The sequence below is a fragment of the Anolis carolinensis genome, chromosome 2 (assembly GCF_035594765.1).
Source record: "Anolis carolinensis isolate JA03-04 chromosome 2, rAnoCar3.1.pri, whole genome shotgun sequence".
NCBI classification, from domain to species: domain Eukaryota; kingdom Metazoa; phylum Chordata; class Lepidosauria; order Squamata; family Dactyloidae; genus Anolis; species Anolis carolinensis.
In genome coordinates this window covers 309,092,073-309,113,834 of record NC_085842.1, presented here as the reverse complement: position 1 = coordinate 309,113,834, position 21,762 = coordinate 309,092,073, and the positions used below count along the sequence as shown (strand labels likewise).

Sequence of the window (21,762 nt, the reverse complement as noted above, 5' to 3'; positions counted from 1 at the left end):
CATGTCCATTCAATCTGCAATCCCATCATTCAATAATTGGGTTGTAGAAGAGGAGGAGGAAGCATATTAATGCTAACATACATTCTTGTTTTTGTACTGTTGGACATCTGAACAATAATACAGTAAGATCTCTATATCCATGGAAGATATATTGCAGAATGGACTGCAGATATGGCCAAAAGCCAAAGAATTAGCATACTTCTAGTCATGACATACCACAGAGTTGTGTTCAGTGACCTTCCCTAGGCAGATGTAGGTCCTCGAACACAATTATATGGTAATGTGTGGAGCAAGCATACCACAGAAGTGCCCAGAAGACCTAGCAAATCCCTAAACAGACTTGTAAGTGAAACCACAGCTATGGATTCCAAAGTTACAGGGAGTCTTACCTTGGAAAGGAAATTGACAGAAAGAGTACAAAGAAGACAGTTCTCTATCCATCCATCCCAAGAAAGTGTGTTCTAAGTAGAACAAGAAAGCCAGCATGATATTTCAATTTAAATATCATGTTGGGGCTCGAGATTAAGCTTTAAATCCACAATCGGCCATAGCAGATCAGTGAGTAACCTTAGGCAGGACAAACTGCCCTTTTCCACCCTAAGAGGAACATGATTGCAACACTCCTCTGAATCTATTTTGCTAATAAAATCCTATGATAGGGTCAACATAAATCAGAGTTGACTTGAAGGCACTTAACAAAGTCAACAAATAGAAGAAATTAGATCATGTTATTAGGAATCATTTAAACCTGTGTAGAAAGGAAGGTAGACCCAGCAATGCAATAAGCCCGCAGCTCTTCCCCAAAGGTCCTTTCAAATGTTAAGAATTTGAAAACTGCCTTCAGACAAAATAATGCCTTTCAAGCCTCTATATCTGCATCAAAGATAGGAAGCTATCATGATTTCTGGTTTATTTCAAAACCCTTAGATCAAGTTCATACGGAGGCCACAAATGTGCCCAGTAAAACACATCTCACTAAATAATAAAGATGCTTTATGTTGCTGTTTACTTTATCTTTCCATTCAGTGCATTGCACCGGGTCAGATTTTAGTGGTGTTGGGGGGCAGTAATGTCAATGCTGATGAATGAGATTTATTTTTGAGCAAGACACAGGCAATGCAAGGCTAGTTCAACAAAGTGCAGGTCAGGGATCTTTAAAAAAGAAAAAGCTATTCTGTGCATACGGAATAGCTGGCAGAAGAGAGGAAAAGACGTTGTTTCCGGAGCCGATATGGCTTTAGTAGTCATGAGAAAGAAAAAGAGCATTACCAAATCATCCGCTGGCATTTATAGAGCAAGCCTAAAGTAAAAGAACGGCAGACACTAATGGATGGGTTTTAGAACATACATAATATCCCAGGAATGGGCTATGATTGAGCATCACTTTGAAAGGAAAAGCCAACGGGAATTTTATGAGGTTGGATGGTTTTGAATTAAGTAAAGGCAGGAGAGAATGATACAGGTTTTAACAGGGGTATATCAACATTGTTCAATAACATCTGTTCGATAACACTTTAATTGTCATGACTCCACCCCACATAATTTCGGAATTTGTAGTTTAAGGAGTTACTTAGTATTCTCTACTAGACAGTTCCTGCCTATTGCCTTGGAAGATAATTCTAAGAAGCTCACTAAAGGATTAATCATAAGGGTAAAGGTAAAGGTTTCCCCTCACATTAAGTCCAGTCATGTCTGACTCTGGGGTTGGTTCTCATCTCAATTTTTAAGCTGAAGAGCCAGCGTTGTTCGTAGACATCTCCAAGGTCATGTGGCCGGCATGACTGCATAGAGCATCGTTACCTTCCTGCCGGAATGGTACCTATTGATCTACTCACATTTGCATGTTTTCTAACAGCTAGGTTGGCAGAAGCTTGGGCTAACAGCGGGCACTCATTCTGCTCCTCAGATTTGAACCTGCAACCTTTTGGTCTGCAAGTTCAGCAGGTCAGCACTTTAACACACTGCGCAATCAGAGGCCCACAAAGGATGAATCATAGGATACCATAAAATAGAGCTACGGCAATTAAAATGACACCAAACGGCAACACAACTATATGCAATCGTATATGCAATCAGCGAAGCTAAACATTGAAGCAAATAGGCATCAGGAACACGAGTGAGGAGCTAAGGCCAAAGACTTCGACTTTGGACACTTGTATAGCCAGCCAAAGAGTTGCAGGAGGCATGCCAAAGATCCCAGTTTAGACATATTATGTGCAAAATAAAGGGTTAGGGTTAGGGCTTTTAGCTGGAATAGTAGAATTATCTAGAGGTCCCCCAATGTCTCGTGCCCAAAATATTTGCAGGGAAGTGGTCAGGTGCAATTTTCTAAGACAACAAGAATATAAGTCTATGGAATACGAGTTTGGATTTTGTAATAAAATATGCGATTATAGGTTCCAAAACTACATATAGATACATATATATGGAAGTTAATTACATTACCGAGAGTGTTAGAGGATCAGGACATTTGTAGGGAGGCCAAGATGCTTGTTTTTTAAAGCTATTGTCCTCCCAACCCTGTTATATGCCTGCAAAACATGGACCGTCTACAGACGTCACATTCAACTCCTGGAATGATTCCATCAGCCCTGCCTCTGAAAAATCCTGCAAATCTTTCGATAAGACAGGCAGACAAATGTCAGCATTCTGGAAGAAGCAAAGACCACCAGCACTGAAGTGATAATCCTGCATCAGCAACTCCACTGGACTGGCCACGTTGTCCAAATGCTCGATCACCATCTCCCAAAGCAGTTACTATACTCCCAACTCAAGAATGAAAAATGGAAGGTTGGTGGACAAGAAGAGAGATTTAAAGATGGGCTTGAAGCCAACTTTAAAAACTGTGGCATAGGCAGGGAAAGAGAACTGGGAAGCCCTGGCTCTTGAGCGCTTTAATTGAGGTCAGCTGTGACCAACAGTGCTGTGGAATTCAAAGAGGCATAAATGGAGGGAGAAAGGGAGAAACATGCTAAGAGGAAGGTGCATCAACCCTGACCGGGACCGTCTTTCATTTGGAAACTGATGTCCTCACTGGGAGAACATGCGGGTCAAGAGTAAGTCTCCACAGTCACCTACAGACCCACCGCCAAGACACAACAGACACAACACTTCCTAAGCAGGCCTTCCTACTTGGACACAAGTGGATGATGATGATGATGATGATGATGATGGTGATGGTGATGATGATGATGATGCTATTACATTAGTAAAAGTGCTTTTCATTGCAAGAGGCTCTACTGCTTGGAGCCTGTTGTTAGGTAACTTTTGCTTGTTCTAAATCCAATTCCAAATTCAATGAACAACCAACCTTCTTTATTTTTCAGGGCGTTAGGGTTGAGCGATGCTTGGGAGAGGAGGAGGACAAAAACTCTTTTACCTGCCCCAACATTTATAGAAATGGGGTGGTCTGCAGACTTTGGGGGATCCTAGGAACACAGCACGGGATCCCAAAGGACATGTGTATGCATCTCATGAGCCATTCTCTGCCCATCCCTACTAATCCCAGCAGACCATTTTAAACCAGTTTCTTTCTCTTTTTTTGGTCTTGATCATCTCAATACACTTTAGTGAAACTGCAGTTATTAATAGCTGTGCTGTTAATTACCCGATCATTGATTAGACTGATAACCCAGACATTATATTATTTGGTTAACAAGACACTTAGGGGCACCGTAATTGCGGATCTTGTGTGCAAAGGTTAATCAGAGTGTATTATCCATCGTATCTGACTTATAAGAAGCACTGCTTGAATATCAAACAAAATGTGGGTGCTAGAAATAATATCATACAAAAGCTGACTGGCACAACCTGGGGATCACAACCAGATACAGCGAAGAGATCTTCCCTTGCACTTTGCTACTCTACTCCTGAATATGCATGTCCAGTGTGGAATCTATCTCACCATGTTAAAACAGTGGATGTGGCTCTTAATGAGACATGCCGCATTATCACAGGATATCTACACCCCACACCAATGGAGAAATTATACTGTCTATCCAGTATTGCATCACCTGACATCCATCGGGAAATAGCAGCCAATAACGAAAGGACCAAGGCATTGACATCCCCGGCCCATCCACTGTTCCGATATCAGCCAGCAAGCCAAAGTCTTAAATCAAGAAATAGCTTCCTAAGATCTACAGAGACACTTGCAGGAATAGCTCAGCAAACGAGAGTCCAAAAGTGGCAGGTGAAAACCTGGAATCTCAATCCATGGCTGGTATCGGATGAGAAACTCCCCACTCAGCACACAAAAAACTGGGCAACTTGGAAGGCTCTGAACAGACTGCGCTCTGGCACCACGAGATGCTAATCTTAAGAAATGGGGCTACAAAGTGGAATCCACGATGTGCAAGTGTGGAGAGAAACAGACCACAGGCCACTTGCTATAGTGTGGACTAAGCCCTGCCACATGCACAATGGAGGACCTTCTCGCAGCAGCATTGGAGGCACTACAAATGGTCAAAGGAAATCTAGTATAATGTCAAGTTCTTGACTTTGTGAGTTTTTTAAATACATTATAACTGTACCCTTAGTTTGCTTCTGACATGATAAACAAATAAACCCGTCGTCTTTCCATAGCAGAGTACATCAAGGAATTACAAATCCCTACCAGATTCTGTGTTCCTCGCCCAGTATTTTCTCTCCTGCTTTTCACAAAATACTGAGTAAAATAGGGTTCTCCATCAACTGTTCCTTGAACTACCTTGTTTAAAAAACTGGACATGGAGAGAATGAACCTAAGACATTCTACAGTGGTCACTCAGTATCCATTGGGGTTGGGTTCCAGAACCCTTTATGGGTACAAAATCCCATTGTATACAATGATTAGCAAAATGCTGTTCCTTATATAAAATGGTAAACAACATGCTTTTGGAGATTTACTTCCAAATACTGTTTGGTTAGATCAGGCATGGGCAAACTTTGGCCCTCCTGGTGTTTTAGACTTCAACTCCCATAATTCCTAACAGCCTGCCAGCAAGTGACAGTAGAGAGAAACGAAAAAGGGCTGCCGGCTGTTAGGAATTATGGGAGTTGAAGTCCAAAACACCAGGAGGGCCAAAGTTTGCCCATGCCTGGGGTAGCTCAATGGATGCAGAAACTGTGGATATGGAGGGCAGCTTTATTTGCCAAGTGTATGCTCTACAGCTCAGCAATAGCCTCCTGCTGAAATATGCCCCGTGGATACGGGGATCTTCCTGTACTTGTGTTTTTGATATTGTATCTTGTGCACTTTTATTTTCTTTAAAATATTGTTTGTGAGCTGCCTTCAGACCTAGCTTGGAGAGAAGAGTAGGAGATATGTATTAAATCAATCAAATAAATGACCGATAATAATTCTTCCTTCAGAAGAATGTGGGAATATGAGCAGGAAAAGGAACAAGAGATTTTTTGGGGAAAGATACCAAGAGATTTCCCTTGTGATTACTGCTGAGCTACAATTTCACAATTTTCTTTTATGTTTTATGAATTTTACTAGAGACAGGAACTGGAAACAGCAATATCAAGATGGCGGAGGAATAGCAAAATGCTTTTAAGTGAAAACGCATCATTACAAGTTAAATAAGAACTCCAGCCCTGAAGCAAATGACTTTCCCATTAAAATGTTCAGCTTCATTTCCAGTGCTAATTTATAGAAGCAGCTCTGCGGAAACAGACGTCTCTCAATATACAACTGAATCAACAGCAGTCAGTGCAAATATAATACAACATAATTAAAAAATAATAACGAAACAGAGTAAGTGTGACATGGAGAACAAGGAAGGAATGGGAAGTAGTTATGATTTTACAAAGATCTTCCCATGCTATTTTCCTGATGAACAAATTCACATTTTGATGTTAAAAATCTATGATTTAAGGGTGCCCTCTGCTGGTGGAGGTAGAGAATGACAATTGTTAAAAAGATCAGAATATCTCATTTCTTTTTATGTGGTTCTGGAGGCAGGAATAATAAGAGGGAGGGAAGCATGCTGTGTTTACTTTTTATGTTGCCATTACATAGTTGGAAGGACATAGTGAAGCTGGAGAAAATGCTTAGTCCTTAACTTTTAAAAAGAGATAGATGCTATTGTGACAAAATAACTTCCAAAAAGAAAAAAGGAGGTAGGAAAGGATTTGCCTAGATGTAAAATATGATGGGTTAAACTGCAAGCTGCAGAACTTGCTGACCAAAAGGTCAACAGTTCAATCCGCAGAGCAGGGTGAGCTCCCACTGTTAGCCCCAGCTCCTGCCAACCTAGCACTTCGAAAACATGCAAATGTGAGTAGAAAGGTAACAGTGCTCCATGAAGTCATGCCGGCCACATGACCTTGGAGGTGTCTATGGACAACGCCGGCTCTTCGGCTTAGAAATGGAGATGAGCACCAACGCCCAGAATTGGACACAACTAGACTTAATGTCAAGGGAAAACCTTTACCTAACTTAAGATACCATGCTGCTGTGTTCTCAGTTTCAAGACTGTTTCGAAATTGCTAAATATTCCAACTGACTCTTTTTAACTATCTCATACAAACTTATCTAGGTGCCCAAGAGTTGTCTCCATCTCTGTTCACCCAAAACGGTTTAATGCAAATGTTTTGCATTAGGATTTTTTGTTGCTGTGTGCCGTCAAGTCATTTTTGGGTTATGGCAATCTTAAAGCCACCTGTCATGGGGGTTTCTTGGTAAGATTTCCTCAGAAAAGAATTGATTTTGTCTTTCTCTGAGGCTGAGAGAGTGTGATGTGCTCATGTTCACCTAACTGGTTTCCACAAATGAGAGGGATTTGAATCCTAGAGTGTTCAGAGTCACAGTCCAATGCTTTGACTACACTGGCATTAGGGTCCGTCTGTGGCATATTGTTTCCTTGTTTGGACAGTTTATCTTGTAGGCATAAATACAGGTTATTTCTTTGGTGAACGTTTTGAAAATGCAATATATTCTAAACCTGACTGGAACCCTCCCCTCCACACACACACTTCATTATTCAAAAAGCTACTTTTTCATGTAAGAGGGGTTCAAGGAGGAGAAGTAATGCTTGCCAAAACCTCCATCAAAGAACAAGTGAGTAACCCATCCCATAAACAAAGCCAAGTGGATTGGGAAATGAATCTCTTTTGGAGGGTGCTGACAGGAGGGGATTTTCTGGTACACCTGAGATCTACCTTTTGGGGAGGAGATATGTAGATACATATGTGCCTTCACAGCACCTGTGAAGTTATGGAAACCTGATTAATTACATAAACGGCTTTGCCAGTTTCAGCACTGAAACATACCCTGTAGCTTCCTATATTCATTGGTGGCATTTCCATCCAACTCCTAATCAGATCAGAGGATATCTGGTGCCTGGCTGTGATATGCGTTGGTTTCCAAACACTTTGGTACTACCCCCTGCCTTTCCTTCACATTTGTGGGGCTGATTTTTGTAGATTTGATTGTTCATAGAGTTGATCAAAATATTCTCTCTAGGAATCTCTAGATCCTCCAGCACAATTCTGCGATTAACTTCTGGTGGGCGATGACCACAGCATCATGCTGGAGAACCTAAATCTTCCTAGAGAAATGTTATATAAGCTTACAAAATAGCAATGTTTAAATTCATGGTTTTTCACGTTGGTGGGGGTCCTGTGCCCCAATCCCCAGCAAATGTGGAGGGCTGTGTTTTGCCTTAAAGGGCCACACAAATGGGTGACTGCTACTACATGGCCCCATCTACTAACAGTTTGATAAAGTGTGAGCACTTTGAGTACTGAAAGAGGTCCCTGGAAGATTCAAGTCAGAACCAACTCACTGGGTGACCTTAAACTAGTTCTTTTTCTCAACTTGGAAATAAGGCAGTGGTAATCTATCCCTAGGAAGGAAATTCACTCCTGAAAGAGTTATAATTGAAGAAAGGGGTCTCAACTGAAGCTTTATCGCCAATCCTTTTTTTCCACAACAAGCCAAATTTTTCAACATCCAGTGGTCACAGGGAAAGAAAGTGAGGTGAAATCTTCTGAACAGGGGAACAGGCAGCAAAACAAACATCATAGAGGTGTTAGCCCTTCCCTAAGCTATCACACTTTTGTTTTAAAAAATGGCTGGAGTTGCATTTAAAACACACCTGTTCCAACTTCAGATCATAAGAACAAAGCTGCAGAGCCTGTTTGCAATTTGGGGACTGCCTGTATAAAGGTCACCATAAATCAAAACAACTTGAAGGCACATACTGACCATAATAAACCTAACATTTCATCATGTAATCCATGATCTTGTACGCTATCTATGGTTGCACATTTAAATGGTGCTGGAAGAGTTAAGGAATTCCAATAAAATATTTTATCAGGTTTCATAGGAGGTAATTCTGGTGGTGGTGGAAGAGGAAGGTTCAGGGGGAACAATCTTTCTGGAATTCAGGAAAATCGGTTTACAGAAAAGGCAAAACTGAACGCTATGCCTTGAATAAACGGGCCTTAAACAACTCATTTAACATCCAAACTATGTCATTTGGCTGACTCTTGGCCTCCTGTGAGAGATTTAGAACTGGAGAGCAAAGAGGATCTGGAAGCCTATTCCTTCATGCATGATGAATGGGAAGGAAGGAAGGAAGGAAGGAAGGAAGGAAGGAAGGAAGGAAGGAAGGAAGGAAGGAAGGAAGGAAGGAGGGAGGGAGGGAGGGAGGGAGGGAAGGAGGGAGGGAGGGTAGAGGAGGTCATAATCAAGCCAGACTTGAGAATGTGCCCACTCTCCTATTTCATGCAGCTTAGGCCAAGATGGCACCTCTGATTTACTTCCTTGTTTATGAACCTGCAGGGCTCCACAATGTTGTGTCAGCAAGATTCACAAAGACCAGGCACAGCATGTCACTCGCTGATCGAGCAGAAACTCAAAATACATCTTTACAAAACCTGCAAACTGACAGGTTCATACAAGTTCATATAAAATCAAGTAAAGTTTTCTTTGTAAAATACCTTTGGGTGCAATTTTCAAAGTGTTGGTGGGGCCAAAGCTTGGCAATACTAGTCCTTGGACTATAGTCCCCCAAATCCACTGTTAACAAAGGGATTTAATAATAATAATAATAATAATAATAATAATAATAATAATAATAATAAATTTTATTTTTTGTACCCCGCCTCCATCTCCTCGGGGGGACTTGGGGTGGCTTACAAATACAAATAACATCAAGTACAAAAAAACATACAAATAAAAATTTAAAAGACATAAAATAAACAACCATTAATAGAACACAAGTTAAAACACAGCAATAAAATCCTAAAATGAACTGGGCAAAAGTGCGCTAAGTGAGACTTGTAAACATGGAGGAAGTTAAAAGTTCTATAAGATCATGGGGGAGAACCTTAAAATGGGGGTGAACCCTGAGGCTGTATCAAGAATTTAGCCATGCAGGTGCAACCGATCAAAAAGTGACCGCTAGTATGAAAGTTTAGCATACAAATGGGCAGTACTTATTCAAAGTCTGTGTGAAGAGCCAGGTTTTCAGGCTCTTCCTAAACACTTCCAAGGTGGCAGAGTTGCAGTCCAAAAAAGAAGAGTTCCCAACTTGGGACATGACCAAGTCCCAAAGATTAGAAAGGATCATAGGACTCAGAAGAGGTAAAAAGGGCTGGATTTTGGAACCTGATGGTTATTGTCAGTGGTTTTCAGAGGCAACATTAGAACTGATGTGCGGGGAGGAATAACATGTATTAATAGAATGTCATAAGCAAAGTCTGAAACATTGGGCCTAAATCTAAACCTGCAAGTCTAGAGCTCTCTTGAGATAAGCCAGAAATGGCATTGACACATTGCCTCAAGATCCTGATTCTCTCCCCACGCCTTCGCTAGCAATACAAAAGATGCACAGCATTGTCCCAATACCCCATGATTGGAAAACTTATGAAAATGTCCCTAAAATGGACTCCAGAATGGGTGGGAAACAACCAGCATTTGTCACATAAGTAAGATGGGCAAGCTTTGAACTTTGCTGGGGTTAAAAACAGGATCTCTGACGAAGTGTCCACTATAAGATGATTACTTGGTGACTGATATTATGACCTTGCTGGGACCATGAAATACTCAAGAGTCCCTTTTTTTCATTCCCGTTGCCTTCAAAAGCACAATTATTGGGGGCTTATTCAGAGATTGTCCCTGGGATCTGGACACTTTTTGTAAGGCGACAATTTGGATTTTTTACACCTCCAAAAGGCTTTTGAGAAGACAAGGGGTTGTTTTACCTGAGAAAACACTTTCTAGGAATCTCTAGACCCTCCAGTATGATTCTCACTGGAAGATGACCACCGAATCATGTTGGAGGACCAACAAATGCCTAGGTAAGTGTTCTCTCTAAATTCTGTAACACAGTTGCCAGAAGTTGACAATAAAGTTGCACCAAAAGACCTGAAAATAGCTAAATTCCTACGCTGGGCTGTAGCGTAGGCTGGATAGCAAGCCAGCTGCAACAAGGCCAGCCCGTGCCTGCGTCTTGTCTCTGTCTCTGTTCTATGTTATGGTATTGAATGTTTGCCTTTATGTGTGCAATGTGATCCGCCCTGAGTCCCCTTCGGGGTGAGAAGGGCGGAATATAAATGCTGTAAATAAATAAATAAATAAATATTAATCAAATCTGCAAATAATCAAATCTGCAAAAGTTAAACCACAAATGTGATCTCTGGACATATTCTCGCCTTTCCCTTTTCTCTTGGTTACTGTGATTGCTGCCTTCTTGTGAAGGGATTCTGGGATGGCTGACACGTTACTACTGTGCCTCCTGGCCACTTTCATGAACTCCCTTGACTACTGATGTAAGACTAGTTAGATGAGGCATGGACAAACTTCGGCCCTCCAGGTGTTTTGGACTTCCAACTCCCACAATTCCTAACAACCTACCAGCTGTTTTGAATTGTGGGAGTTGAAGTCCAAAACACCTGGAGGGCTGAATTTGTCCATGTCTTAGCTAGACTTACTTGTAAGAGCTTCCTACATGATGGTCTGCCTTCCTTGGCACCTACTGCCTTCAGGCACAGGGCAATCATCATAACCACTACCTCCAGGATCAGACATTAAAAATACAGCGAAATGCCATGGCCACAAAGAAAAGACATTCATTCCTCTCTGTGGAAGAAAAGAAAAAAGGAATTTTACCGAATATCTTCATCCGTAACAATGAAGGCTTTGCAGAGAGGTTGGGACGTGTTCAGCCACACTGCTGGGTTCTTTTCTACCGCGGCAGAAAGCTGACCCGTGATGGGAGCAGAACTTGTGTGCAATGCGCTGGCAACAGCAGAGAGAAGGGTGTTGTCGTTACTGCCTGGTCCAACACCTAAGAAAAGGAATAGAGTTGTTCCCATCAAGTTCAAAAACATCACAATTCAAAAAGCTGGGTGAGATACGAAGGACACCAAATCTGATCTCCAATGTCCAAACCAGGAACTTCTACACCAAACATTCTTAAGAGATTGATTGATATTATGTTCTCTAAGGATCTTGGGAATATAGTAAGACCTTGTAACCACAGAACCCACATGTGTGGTTTCACTTAGCGACTGGAAACTCTAGGTCCTCCAACTGAACACTATGGTATGCTTGGACCAGAAGAAAGGAAATTCAATAATGTTAGGTGATATTTGTGATTTCACATAATTTTCAGCCAGGAAAATCTTATAAATATGGGATTCTTACTATACATTTGTTTTGTTTTTCCAGTTAGAACAGGCTTAATTTCTTTCATTTGCTAAATTATTTTGGATTTCCTGTTTTACTAGTACATTGTTCCCCTCTGAGAAAGTTTCTGTAATCTCAAAAAAAAAATCCCACACATAAGGACTCAACTTTTCGACAGACCTTGGAAAAGTTACTATTTTTATGTGTTCACTTATATCTCATGTTTTCCCCAAAATCTGGTTCACAAAAATTGACATAAATCCAGATGCCCTTCTCTCATGTTCCTACTGGCTGTACCTTTCAGTGTAACAGAACTGGAAGAACAGCTTCTTCCTTAACTCTCCTGAAAAATTTAAAGCTCAGATATTCTGTACATGAAGATTCAGTCTTCCAGATAGCCTGGAGCCATTATAGGGCTTTGCAGATCTTAGTCAGCACTTTGAACTTTGCATGGAAATGAAATCGTAGTCAAATACAGTTTCTGTTACAAGAACAATCTCACTCCAGCTTTTTGGCCCATTGAAGTTTCTGAGCATTTTTCCAAACCACCTGCAGTTACGATATATTCCCCTATAATGTCATTAACCTGTGCCAAAAAAAACCCCCATAGAGATTGTGGGAGTTTTAGTCCAAATAAGTAACTTCCCCAAGCTCTGCCTATTGGTAGGTTCCACTCAGACAAAGTTTTGCAAAAGGATAGGGACAAGTTCCTACATCACTAAAGAAAAGCAGTTGTTTCAGAAAATCTTTTATTCAGAATATGTGAAATGAAAATCCATTTGATAAATAAAATGAATAAAATTGTGTTAAACAATTAATTATTTATAATTATTAATTATTAATAATTGTGGTCTGGGGACACTAAATGTCACTTAAGCATAGAATACCTTGAAGGCCTTTTGGCAGTTCCATGGATTTGATGATCTGCTCACTCACATCTGATGCACTTAAGCCTTGTAGCCGCTTCTCCCAGAAGAGCTGAAATATTGAACGGCCTTGGTTTAATACAAAAAAAAATGAGGAACATCTCTAATGACAAAACATTCTGGAAAGTACAGTGAATGCTCATTATATAAGCATTAATTTCTTCCTTCTGCCACAATACCAAGACTGGCATGCTGAGAGTCAAGTCAGCAGCATGCAGAAATGTTCAAAGGATGTCACATCCAGACATATTTAGAATACACTTAACAATGCAAGGAATAATTCTGGGTTTAAAATATTTATTTGAGTTATCTATTCAGATATTTATTTTAATATACCATTTTTCTAAAACATAAGCAATCTTTCACGTCGGTTCACAGAAACACAAAACATCAAGTCAAATATTTCACTTTCAAGGTAGAACTTTTAAAGAGAAAGGAGACCCAGTATGGTATAGAGCCAACATGGCAAAGTGGTTTGAGTGCTGGACTATGGCACCGAAATCAGGGTTCAAATTTCCACTCCGCCATGAAAACCCAGTATGACCTTGGGCATGCCACACACTCTCAACCTCAGAAAATCCTGTCTTAGGGTCACAAGATACATCACTTTACTGCTGTGAAAGCAACATTGAGTTTTGTGGAGCTTAGAGTAACACACTTTATTTGCCATTGATATACCTGAAGAATTGGGTGGTCCATCAAAGTTTGTGCCAAAGAAACCATGTAGTTGAAACTTAATATAGCATGCTTAATGACATCATTAGGACTTCCCCTTTACATCACAAGAGTTCATCCTAAATCTCAAATTTTGACCTCAATTTTTCAATGCCTGGGATAGGGTTTGGTAAGATGTTTGATTACATCTCCCAACACTCCAACCAGCACAGTTCACGTAAGGTAAATATTGTGGTCCAACATCAGGTTGGGAAGGTCTAATTTAGACTAAGGTGCCCCATAGTCTAAATCTTCTGTTCTATATAGATCTGTTATCAAACTGATCAAGCTAATTTCTTGTGTGTCTGTTTGACTGATTGTTCTTCACAGATCCTCTCTTTGGTTTCATGAGTTTTAGTTGCTTTCTGCATTTTTTTACCTCCTTCCATTCTTTCTCTCCCTTATTCATTGTTTATGTCCTTTCCAGCTTATGGAAACCCTAAGGTAGGGTTTGCTGGGGATATCAGTGTGCAACTTGTCCAATGTCACCCAGTGAGTTTCCATGGACAAGCGGAGATTTAAACTTTGGTCTCCAGAGATGTCGTTCAATGCTCAAACTGCTACACCACTCTGGCTATCATCTCCCTTTCTAGTTATTATCGTTTTGTTCCATAATAACGTTCAGAGAGAGGGCTCATGTACACTTAATGGTTGTGAAGAAGAGGGAACTTCACCAAGTGTTGCTTGTGACACAGCCAGGTAACAGGCAACACCTGCTGAAACCTCCTCTTCTTTTGCAAGAACTGTCTCTAGTATTCTCTGACAACCCTAATAGAGAAAAAGCTAAATGCAGCCTTTGTCAAGGCCAAAATGCCTTTTGTTTCATTTGCAAAAAACTTCTGTCTGTTTTTGGTTTTGAAGAAAAGATTAGTGCAGCTTGTAGAGAGGGATCTAAGTCAGTGGAAAATAACTCCTCAGACACTTCAAAATTGCTCACCCAGTTATAAAGATGTTGCAAATGATATATGGGCATCTAACCATATTACAGTAGTCTCACTTATCCAAACCTCACTTTTCCAAGCCTCTGGATAATCCAAGCCATTTTTGTAGTCAATGTTTTCAATATATCGTGATATTTTGGTGCTAAATTCGTAAATACAGTAATTACAACATAACATTACTGCATATTGAACTACTTTTTCTGTCAAATTTGTTGTATAACATGAAGTTTTGGTGCTTAATTTGTAAAATCATAACCTAATTTGATGTCTAATAGGCTTTTCCTTAATCCCTCCTTATTATCCAAGATATTTGCTTATCCAAGCTTCTGCCGGCCCGTTTAGCTAGGATAAGTGAGACTCTACTGTATTTTCAAAAATGCTACATTCCAAAAAGTCAATGCATTCAAGTGCAACTCTACAAATGCATTTTTTTACCCCTAAGGGGGAAAATGTGCACCTTCAATAATTATTATGTTTTTCTTCCCCAAACCTATTTCATTCAGCCAAAATAGAAACTAAAAATGGGATTGAGATCTTCCTTTGTCATTTGCATGATTACTAGAAGGACCTTATAAAATGCTCCCATTTAGCTGGTTTTAAATCAATTTAGGCTACAATTATGTCGTATAAGTTAGGTGATCCTTGCCGAGCCGTGCTTGGACTGACAATGTGGTGGGAGAGCTTGGTACATTAACGTAATTGCTTCGTCTCAGTGCTCTCCCCGTGAAAGTCATTAATACTTCATTGTCCAATTAAGATAAATTTGAAGACGATCGTGACAGTGACCGCTCGGGCCAGGCAGCATCAGCCACTATTTACTGATTTTTTTCAGGACAACTCAATTATTTCATTTCTGCTTTTTCACTGAAAGAGCATTACTTGAACATCAACAGCTTCTTATTTCCCAAAGAGCTTTGATTTTGGTTTTCATACTGGCAGATTTAGATAAAAGGTGGAAACATTGGGTACATCTACAGTGTAGAACTAATACACTTTAGCACCACACTAACTGCCATGGCTCAATGCAATGAGATCATGGGATTTGTAGATTGTCATGTATTTAGCCTTCTTTGCCAAAGTGTGTGTGCCTCACCAAACTATAACTCCCATGAATGCTCAAATCCTACTATATACAATGGTGTAGTAAAATGGTCCCCTTGTATAAAATGCAAAATGAAGCTTTGTCTTTTGGATTTTAAACAAATATTTTCACATTGTGGATAGTTGAATCCATGGATATGGAGAGTCAACTGTACAATTTCATTACTGTCACAGTTTGATATCACTTGAACTGTCATAGCTGGTTTCTCTGGAATCCTAGGGTTTGTAGTTCATGGAGGGACTTAGAAGGAAGTTCTAGTCTACTCCCTTCAACTAGAGATGTCTGGGACACAATTCTAAATAGTTCAACTACAAATCCCAGGATTCTATAGAACTGAGTCAAAATGACATAAAATACCTTTAACTATGGATATCCTCCAGGTCATAGTATTTCTCCACCTAGGTCAATATTATCTAGCCTGGAAGCATGGACACTATAAGGCCCCTTCTACACTACCATATAAAAACCTGATTATCTGTTTTGAACTGGATTATCTAGCAGTGTAGATTCATATAATCCAGTTCAAAGCAGATAATGTGGATTATCTGCTTTGATAACCTGGATTATATGGCAGTGTATAAGGGGCCTAAGACCATAAATATATTCATCCTCTCTTGAGAAGTGTTTTATTCTTTGATTCTAGACATTCTGGCAAACAAAACAAAACAAAACTGTAGGATCTTCCACATGTAAACTATATGATCCATATCTGACTTACACAGTCATTATCAGTGTGGGATGAACTATATAGATGACATCAGGTGGGAAATTTTAATTGCAAAGCAGAGCTAATGAAAATCACTACTTGGGATTACAATTCTGATGACCCCCCCCCCCCCCCACACACACACACACACAGATAGCACAGCCTCAATGGAGCTGCTAGAGAGTAATGTACAAGGAGACATTCCAATCTAGCCAGCCATAATTTATTTTTCCTGTAATTTTTTTCCCATTGCTGGAGGGTGGGGAATGGAGATATGACCCGACCATCTCCAATATGTGCTTCTCTCAGCAGAAGCACACAGCTATGGCTGCCCATGTGCTCCTCAGAGAAGGCAACTAGTTTTCAATTATTATCTTGGCCTTCCCGCCCAGTGTTCAAAATAGCTTGAAAATCCCCAATGTACAGCAGAAGGAACTCTTCACTCCTGTTAGGGAGCCAAATACCTTCTTGCTGTAAAGTGGTCTCCTCAGGAACAAGAACAACACAGACACAAAGCTCTTAATTCCAACTGGAAGGCTTTTCTTTCTTTGGTTGGAGCAATAGTACAAACACTATTTCCGGTATGTACAACAAACTCGCTCTCTTCTATCTTCATCCACCGACCTCCAACCCTCATCAAACTCCCATAGGGTTACTATAACCTATATATTAGTCTCAGCAGTGGCCACCACACCCCAATTACAATGACACCTGTGGTTAGACCTGAGGCACTAATCCTTTTATTAGGGTCCCAGTGTTTAAATATTAAACTCATTACAAATCTTTTCAGCCACTAACAAGATATTCCTATTATGCATGGGCAGCAGATCTCTTCAATTTGTAATTTAGAAGAAAACTGATAAAAATGAGAAGTGGCTAGAAGGACAGACCTTAAGAAGCATTTTTCCCTCCCTTCTTCCCTTGTAAACAAATGTATTTTCCAAGTGTCAGGTTATATCTTTTTTTCCAAAAAAAGTATGTCTATCTATCATAGCACATGATTTTCCACATGTCCCAATCTTGTATTCTGCATGCTTTCTTTTCTGAGAATTCATTGGACAGCGGCAACACAGAACTATTTTTTAATTGTAAAATTATGCAGCTATCTCTGAGAAAATCCTATTGTAAGTGGGAAAACACAGTTTAAAACAGGTTAAAATGATATAAAGCCATGTGTGTGTATGCAGGTTTATATGCAAGTTGAGCATCCCTTTTCTAGAATCCCAAAATATAATGTACTCCAAAATCCAAAACTGTCCACATGGGCAAATAAGATGGTGACACCTTGGCTTTCTGATCGTTCTATATATAAACACTTTGTTTCACGCCCAAACTTGTTAAAATATTGAATAAAATTACCTTCAGGTTATATGTATAAGCTGCATATAAAACATCAATTAAATTCATGTTTAGACTTGGGATCCATCTCCATGATATTATGTACATATATGCAAATATAGGCATTCCAAAACTGGGCGAAGGAGGATCAAAACCTTTATGAGGGATACTCACCCTCTATATCTGGGGCAGTACACATTCTCCTTAAAATCTAGATTGACTAAGAAAGCAATCTGATGGTTAGTAAGGCTACACAGGTGTGCAATGCTAGTAAAGAAATGGCCAAATATTCTATGACTATTAGAATGTATCTACCCTGTTTCCCTGAAAATAAGACATCCCCAAAAAATAAGACCTAGTAGAAGTTTTGCTGAATTGCTAAATATAAGGCCTCCCCCGAAAGTAAGACCTAGCAAAGTTTTTGTTTGGAAGCATGCCCGGCGCCCGCCAAACAAAACACCATAGCATGCAGGATTGGTAAATATACATAATAATAATAATAATAATAATAATAATAATAATAATAATAATAATAATAATAATAAATAATTTTATTTTTATACCCCGCCTCCATCTCCCCAGAGGGACTCAGGGCGGTTTACATACCAGTTGTATATGGAAATAACAAGGAATTCTTGACAGGAGTCACAGTTTGTCTGGTTTAGTTATGTTGGTTTGTGATGACAACTACTGTACAGTATAGAATAAATGTTCTTTTTTTTTTCAACAATGAATATGAATTCTTCTTCATGGAAAAATAAGACATCCCCTGAAAGTAAGACCTAGTGCATCTTTGGGAATAAAAAATAATATAAGATACTGTCTTATTTTCGGGGAAACACGGTAGGTTCAAAGACAATTATGCTTCCTTTTATTTTCATTCCTTCAGTGAGAAAAACTAAGTGACATTACTGGTGGCAGAGCAGAAACAGAGAAGCCACAATGAAACTGGGTTCTCTTTTCTCTACCTTGAGGTTTTATCAGGCATATCAAAATAGATAATCTTTGTTCTTGGTGCCTAACTTGACTTGGGGTTAATTGCTGAGTGACTATCCAAGGAAACCAACAATTAAAGGAGCACTGCATGGGCAAGTTCAGCCCACCTCTTTCTGCAGATATGGGCTCTCTCTGCCCCTCTCTCATTTATTTATTCTGGGATTGGCAACTTTGATAAGCCAGGGGACTGCATTAGCCCATGAGGAGACCCTGGACGGCTGCATCCACATTGCAAACCCACCCACCAAAAAAAAGGAATAAAAATATTTTCCTGTCCCTGAATGCCCTTTAGGGGGCATGGTAGCATTTCTGCTGTGTTTTGGTCCACTGAACAATTGTAGGTCCAGGTGGAAGCTTTTTAGCAAGAGGAAATGACCAAACATCAGTTCCTATTTGCTTCCTGATTTAGAAAACAGCCTCATCTTAGGTCTCTATCTAGTCAAAATGCTTCACAACCCACTAGAGGATATTTGGAGTGAATTGGAACTAATTTATGTCTGTGTATGTGTGTGTAAAAATGACCCTGGGGCCCTGAAGACCACCCTTGGATTAATTGAACATTTTAGCTGTCCGCATTTCACTTTTCAAAACATGTGCAATTCATTACCATCCGCTACACTTGACATCAAATGATATACAAAAAGCTGCCATAAATGTTCCAAGGTGCTACATGTTGGACCTAGGGGAATGCGAACTACCCTGACTGTACCATCAGAAGAGGTGACACCCAAATGGTTGTCTTTAGAAAATTTGTGGAGTGTTTCAGCAGAAACTTTATTTTTTATTTTAAAATATCCTTGAAGCTATATATAACCACATTTTTCATACACTCACATGTAGTGTATCAATATACCTACAGGGTTGAAACTCTCTGCCAATTTACTTTTTTGAACTTCCTAATTTGCATGCACTCTGGGTCAGAGCTATCTTCATTATCCAATTACAATGATACTTCCGATCATGCTGTTTCATCTGCACACACTCCAACCACTCCTTGAAGTTTTTCTTGCTGGTGTTTCTTAAATAGCTGCTGATTTTGTCAAATTTTCAGGTATTTTGCCACAATATTGTGATTTGGGAGGAGGTCCATGGGGATGGCCGCATGTGTTATCTCACAAGATGACACCAGCCCTAGTGATGTTCATGTCCAGTGGTGATTTGGATGGAAAATTAATTGCTTGGACTCCGAGGAAATGAAACATCACATAACACGCATGTAATAAACATTACTTAACAGGCATCTAAAACATCCCATGGTTATGCAAAATTGCTGCTGGGCCAACAACACCAGCACCAAGCAATCTCCTAAAAGACTTAATTCATATTGGACATACGGTCTGTACTCACAAAGAAATCATTCCTGTCGTGCTGAGTATGCATTCTCCCAAAACTTGGTCCAGGCTACCAGCTATATGAAGAATTTCACAAAATCTGAATTGAGTCCCTTTTCTATTTAAACAGACTTATAGCAAAAAGGACACTAGCTGAACCTGAAATCAAAAGGTCCTTCCTTCCAGGCATTTTCATCTGATCCCTGGCTTTTAGTTCAAGGTTATTTTTATGAGCTCTTTTCTGAAGACCTAAAAGACATTTCCCCAAAGCAACAATGGTTGTGGCTACAGTAATAATGACTTTACCGTTCTAGAACCCTTAGGAAATCCACATTGAGATCTATTTCCTGGTGTGGGGTGTCATTCAACATAGGCTACCTATTTTTCCCCACTGACTTTACTAAAGCAGTGGTTCCAAAGACCTCCAGGTGTTTTGAACTTCAACTCCCAGAAATCCCAGCCAGCTTACCAGATGTTAGGAAGTGTGGGAGCTGAAATCCAAAACACCTGGAGGCCCAAAGGTTGGGAACCATCGTGCTAAAGATAATCCATGTGTTAATTTGACAAAGAGCTAGAAGGGATTAGAGAACAGCACTGGACCAGGAAAATACATTGTTATTTGTTCTTTTCCACACCAAATAAACTCTGACCACATATACATATTGTATGTACAGTCAGCCCTCTACATGCACAGATTCTGTTTGTAAGAATTCAACCATCGGTGGTTCAAAATTCAAAAAATATCCAAAAGGCAAAGCTTCATATTGTTATTTTACACAAGAACATTATTTTACTGCCATTATTTATACTGGGACTTGAGCATCCATGGAATTTGATATCTATGGGAAGCCCTAGAACCAAACCGCAACTGATAATGTGTATAAAATTTTATGTTTGTGGCAAATGAGATATTGTGGTCATTTTCTGATGTGGGCTGACATTCAGCACATATTGCTCAATTTTATTCTCACTGCGATACAACAGAAATTGGTAAATCTGACAAAGAGTTAGGACTCTGAGAACAGCACCAGACTCACACTGTTATTCTCGGCACTGAGTAGTCTTTGGCAAAGCTAGATGAAATAAATACACAGTAGAGTCTCACTTATCCAACATAAACGGGCCAGCAGAATGTTGGATAAGTGAATATGTTGGATAATATGGAGGGATTAAGGAAAAGCCTATTAAACATCAAATTAGGTTATGATTGTACAAATTAAGCATCAAAACATCATGTTATATAAAAAATTTGACAGAAAAAGTAGTTCAATACACAGTAATGCTATGTAGTAATTACTGTATTTACGAATTTAGCACCAAAATATCACGATGTATTAAAAACATTGACTACAAAAATGCGTTGGATAATCCAGAACGTTGGATAAGCAAGTGTTGGATAAGTGAGACTCTACTGTATATGCATGTATATTTTATATGGCTGTGTACCTGGAAACACACACTTACAGCCGATCATCCATATCCACAGATTCTGTATCCACAGATTCACCTATCTACAGTTTGAAAAAATTTTTTGCTTAATTCCAAAAAAGCAAACTTAGATTTTGCCATTTCATATACCAGACACCATTTTACTAAGACATTGTATATAATGGGATTTAAGCATCCATAAATTTTTGGTATCCATGTGGGCTATGTTTATCATGGAACCAAACTTCAGCGAGTACCAAGGGCCCATTGTACAAACTATACAGATGTAAACTTTTAAAATCTGTATTACAAATAGTAGGACACAACATTTGGCTTGAAATACAAGTTATGTGCCTCATATCACTTGCACAAATACCTCCTATTTCAGGTCCAGGCTATCTACCAGACCATGTCTACCTACATGAAACCTCCCTGGCCCTGACTTCCACAAGAGATAGCTTCTCTTAGTCCCACCATCTTCACAAACGCAACCAAATAGAATCCAAAAACAGGGTATTTTCACTATCACTAAGCTCCTAAACTCCCTTTCCAAGGAGTTTCCCAAATGGCTCTCTTCTTGTCCTACTATCAGTGACAGCAGGCTTTTAGAAGCTAAGATTTTAAAAGAAAGGTCTTTATGAGTGTATTGTATTACTT

General features: G+C 39.7%; 1 protein-coding gene across 1 annotated transcript in view; it reads right to left on the bottom strand.

Annotated features, from left to right (window-relative positions):
- The window catches only part of mbd2 (methyl-CpG binding domain protein 2), a 76,219-nt gene that overhangs the window by 7,934 nt on the left and 46,523 nt on the right, over positions 1 to 21,762 (bottom strand). Inside the window, exons 4-5 of the mRNA XM_008115106.3 lie at positions 12,511 to 12,601; positions 11,105 to 11,282 (exon numbers count right to left, since the gene is read on the bottom strand). Of these exons, the coding sequence (XP_008113313.3) occupies positions 11,105 to 11,282; positions 12,511 to 12,601 (269 nt within the window). The remainder of the gene's footprint in view (positions 1 to 11,104; positions 11,283 to 12,510; positions 12,602 to 21,762) is intronic.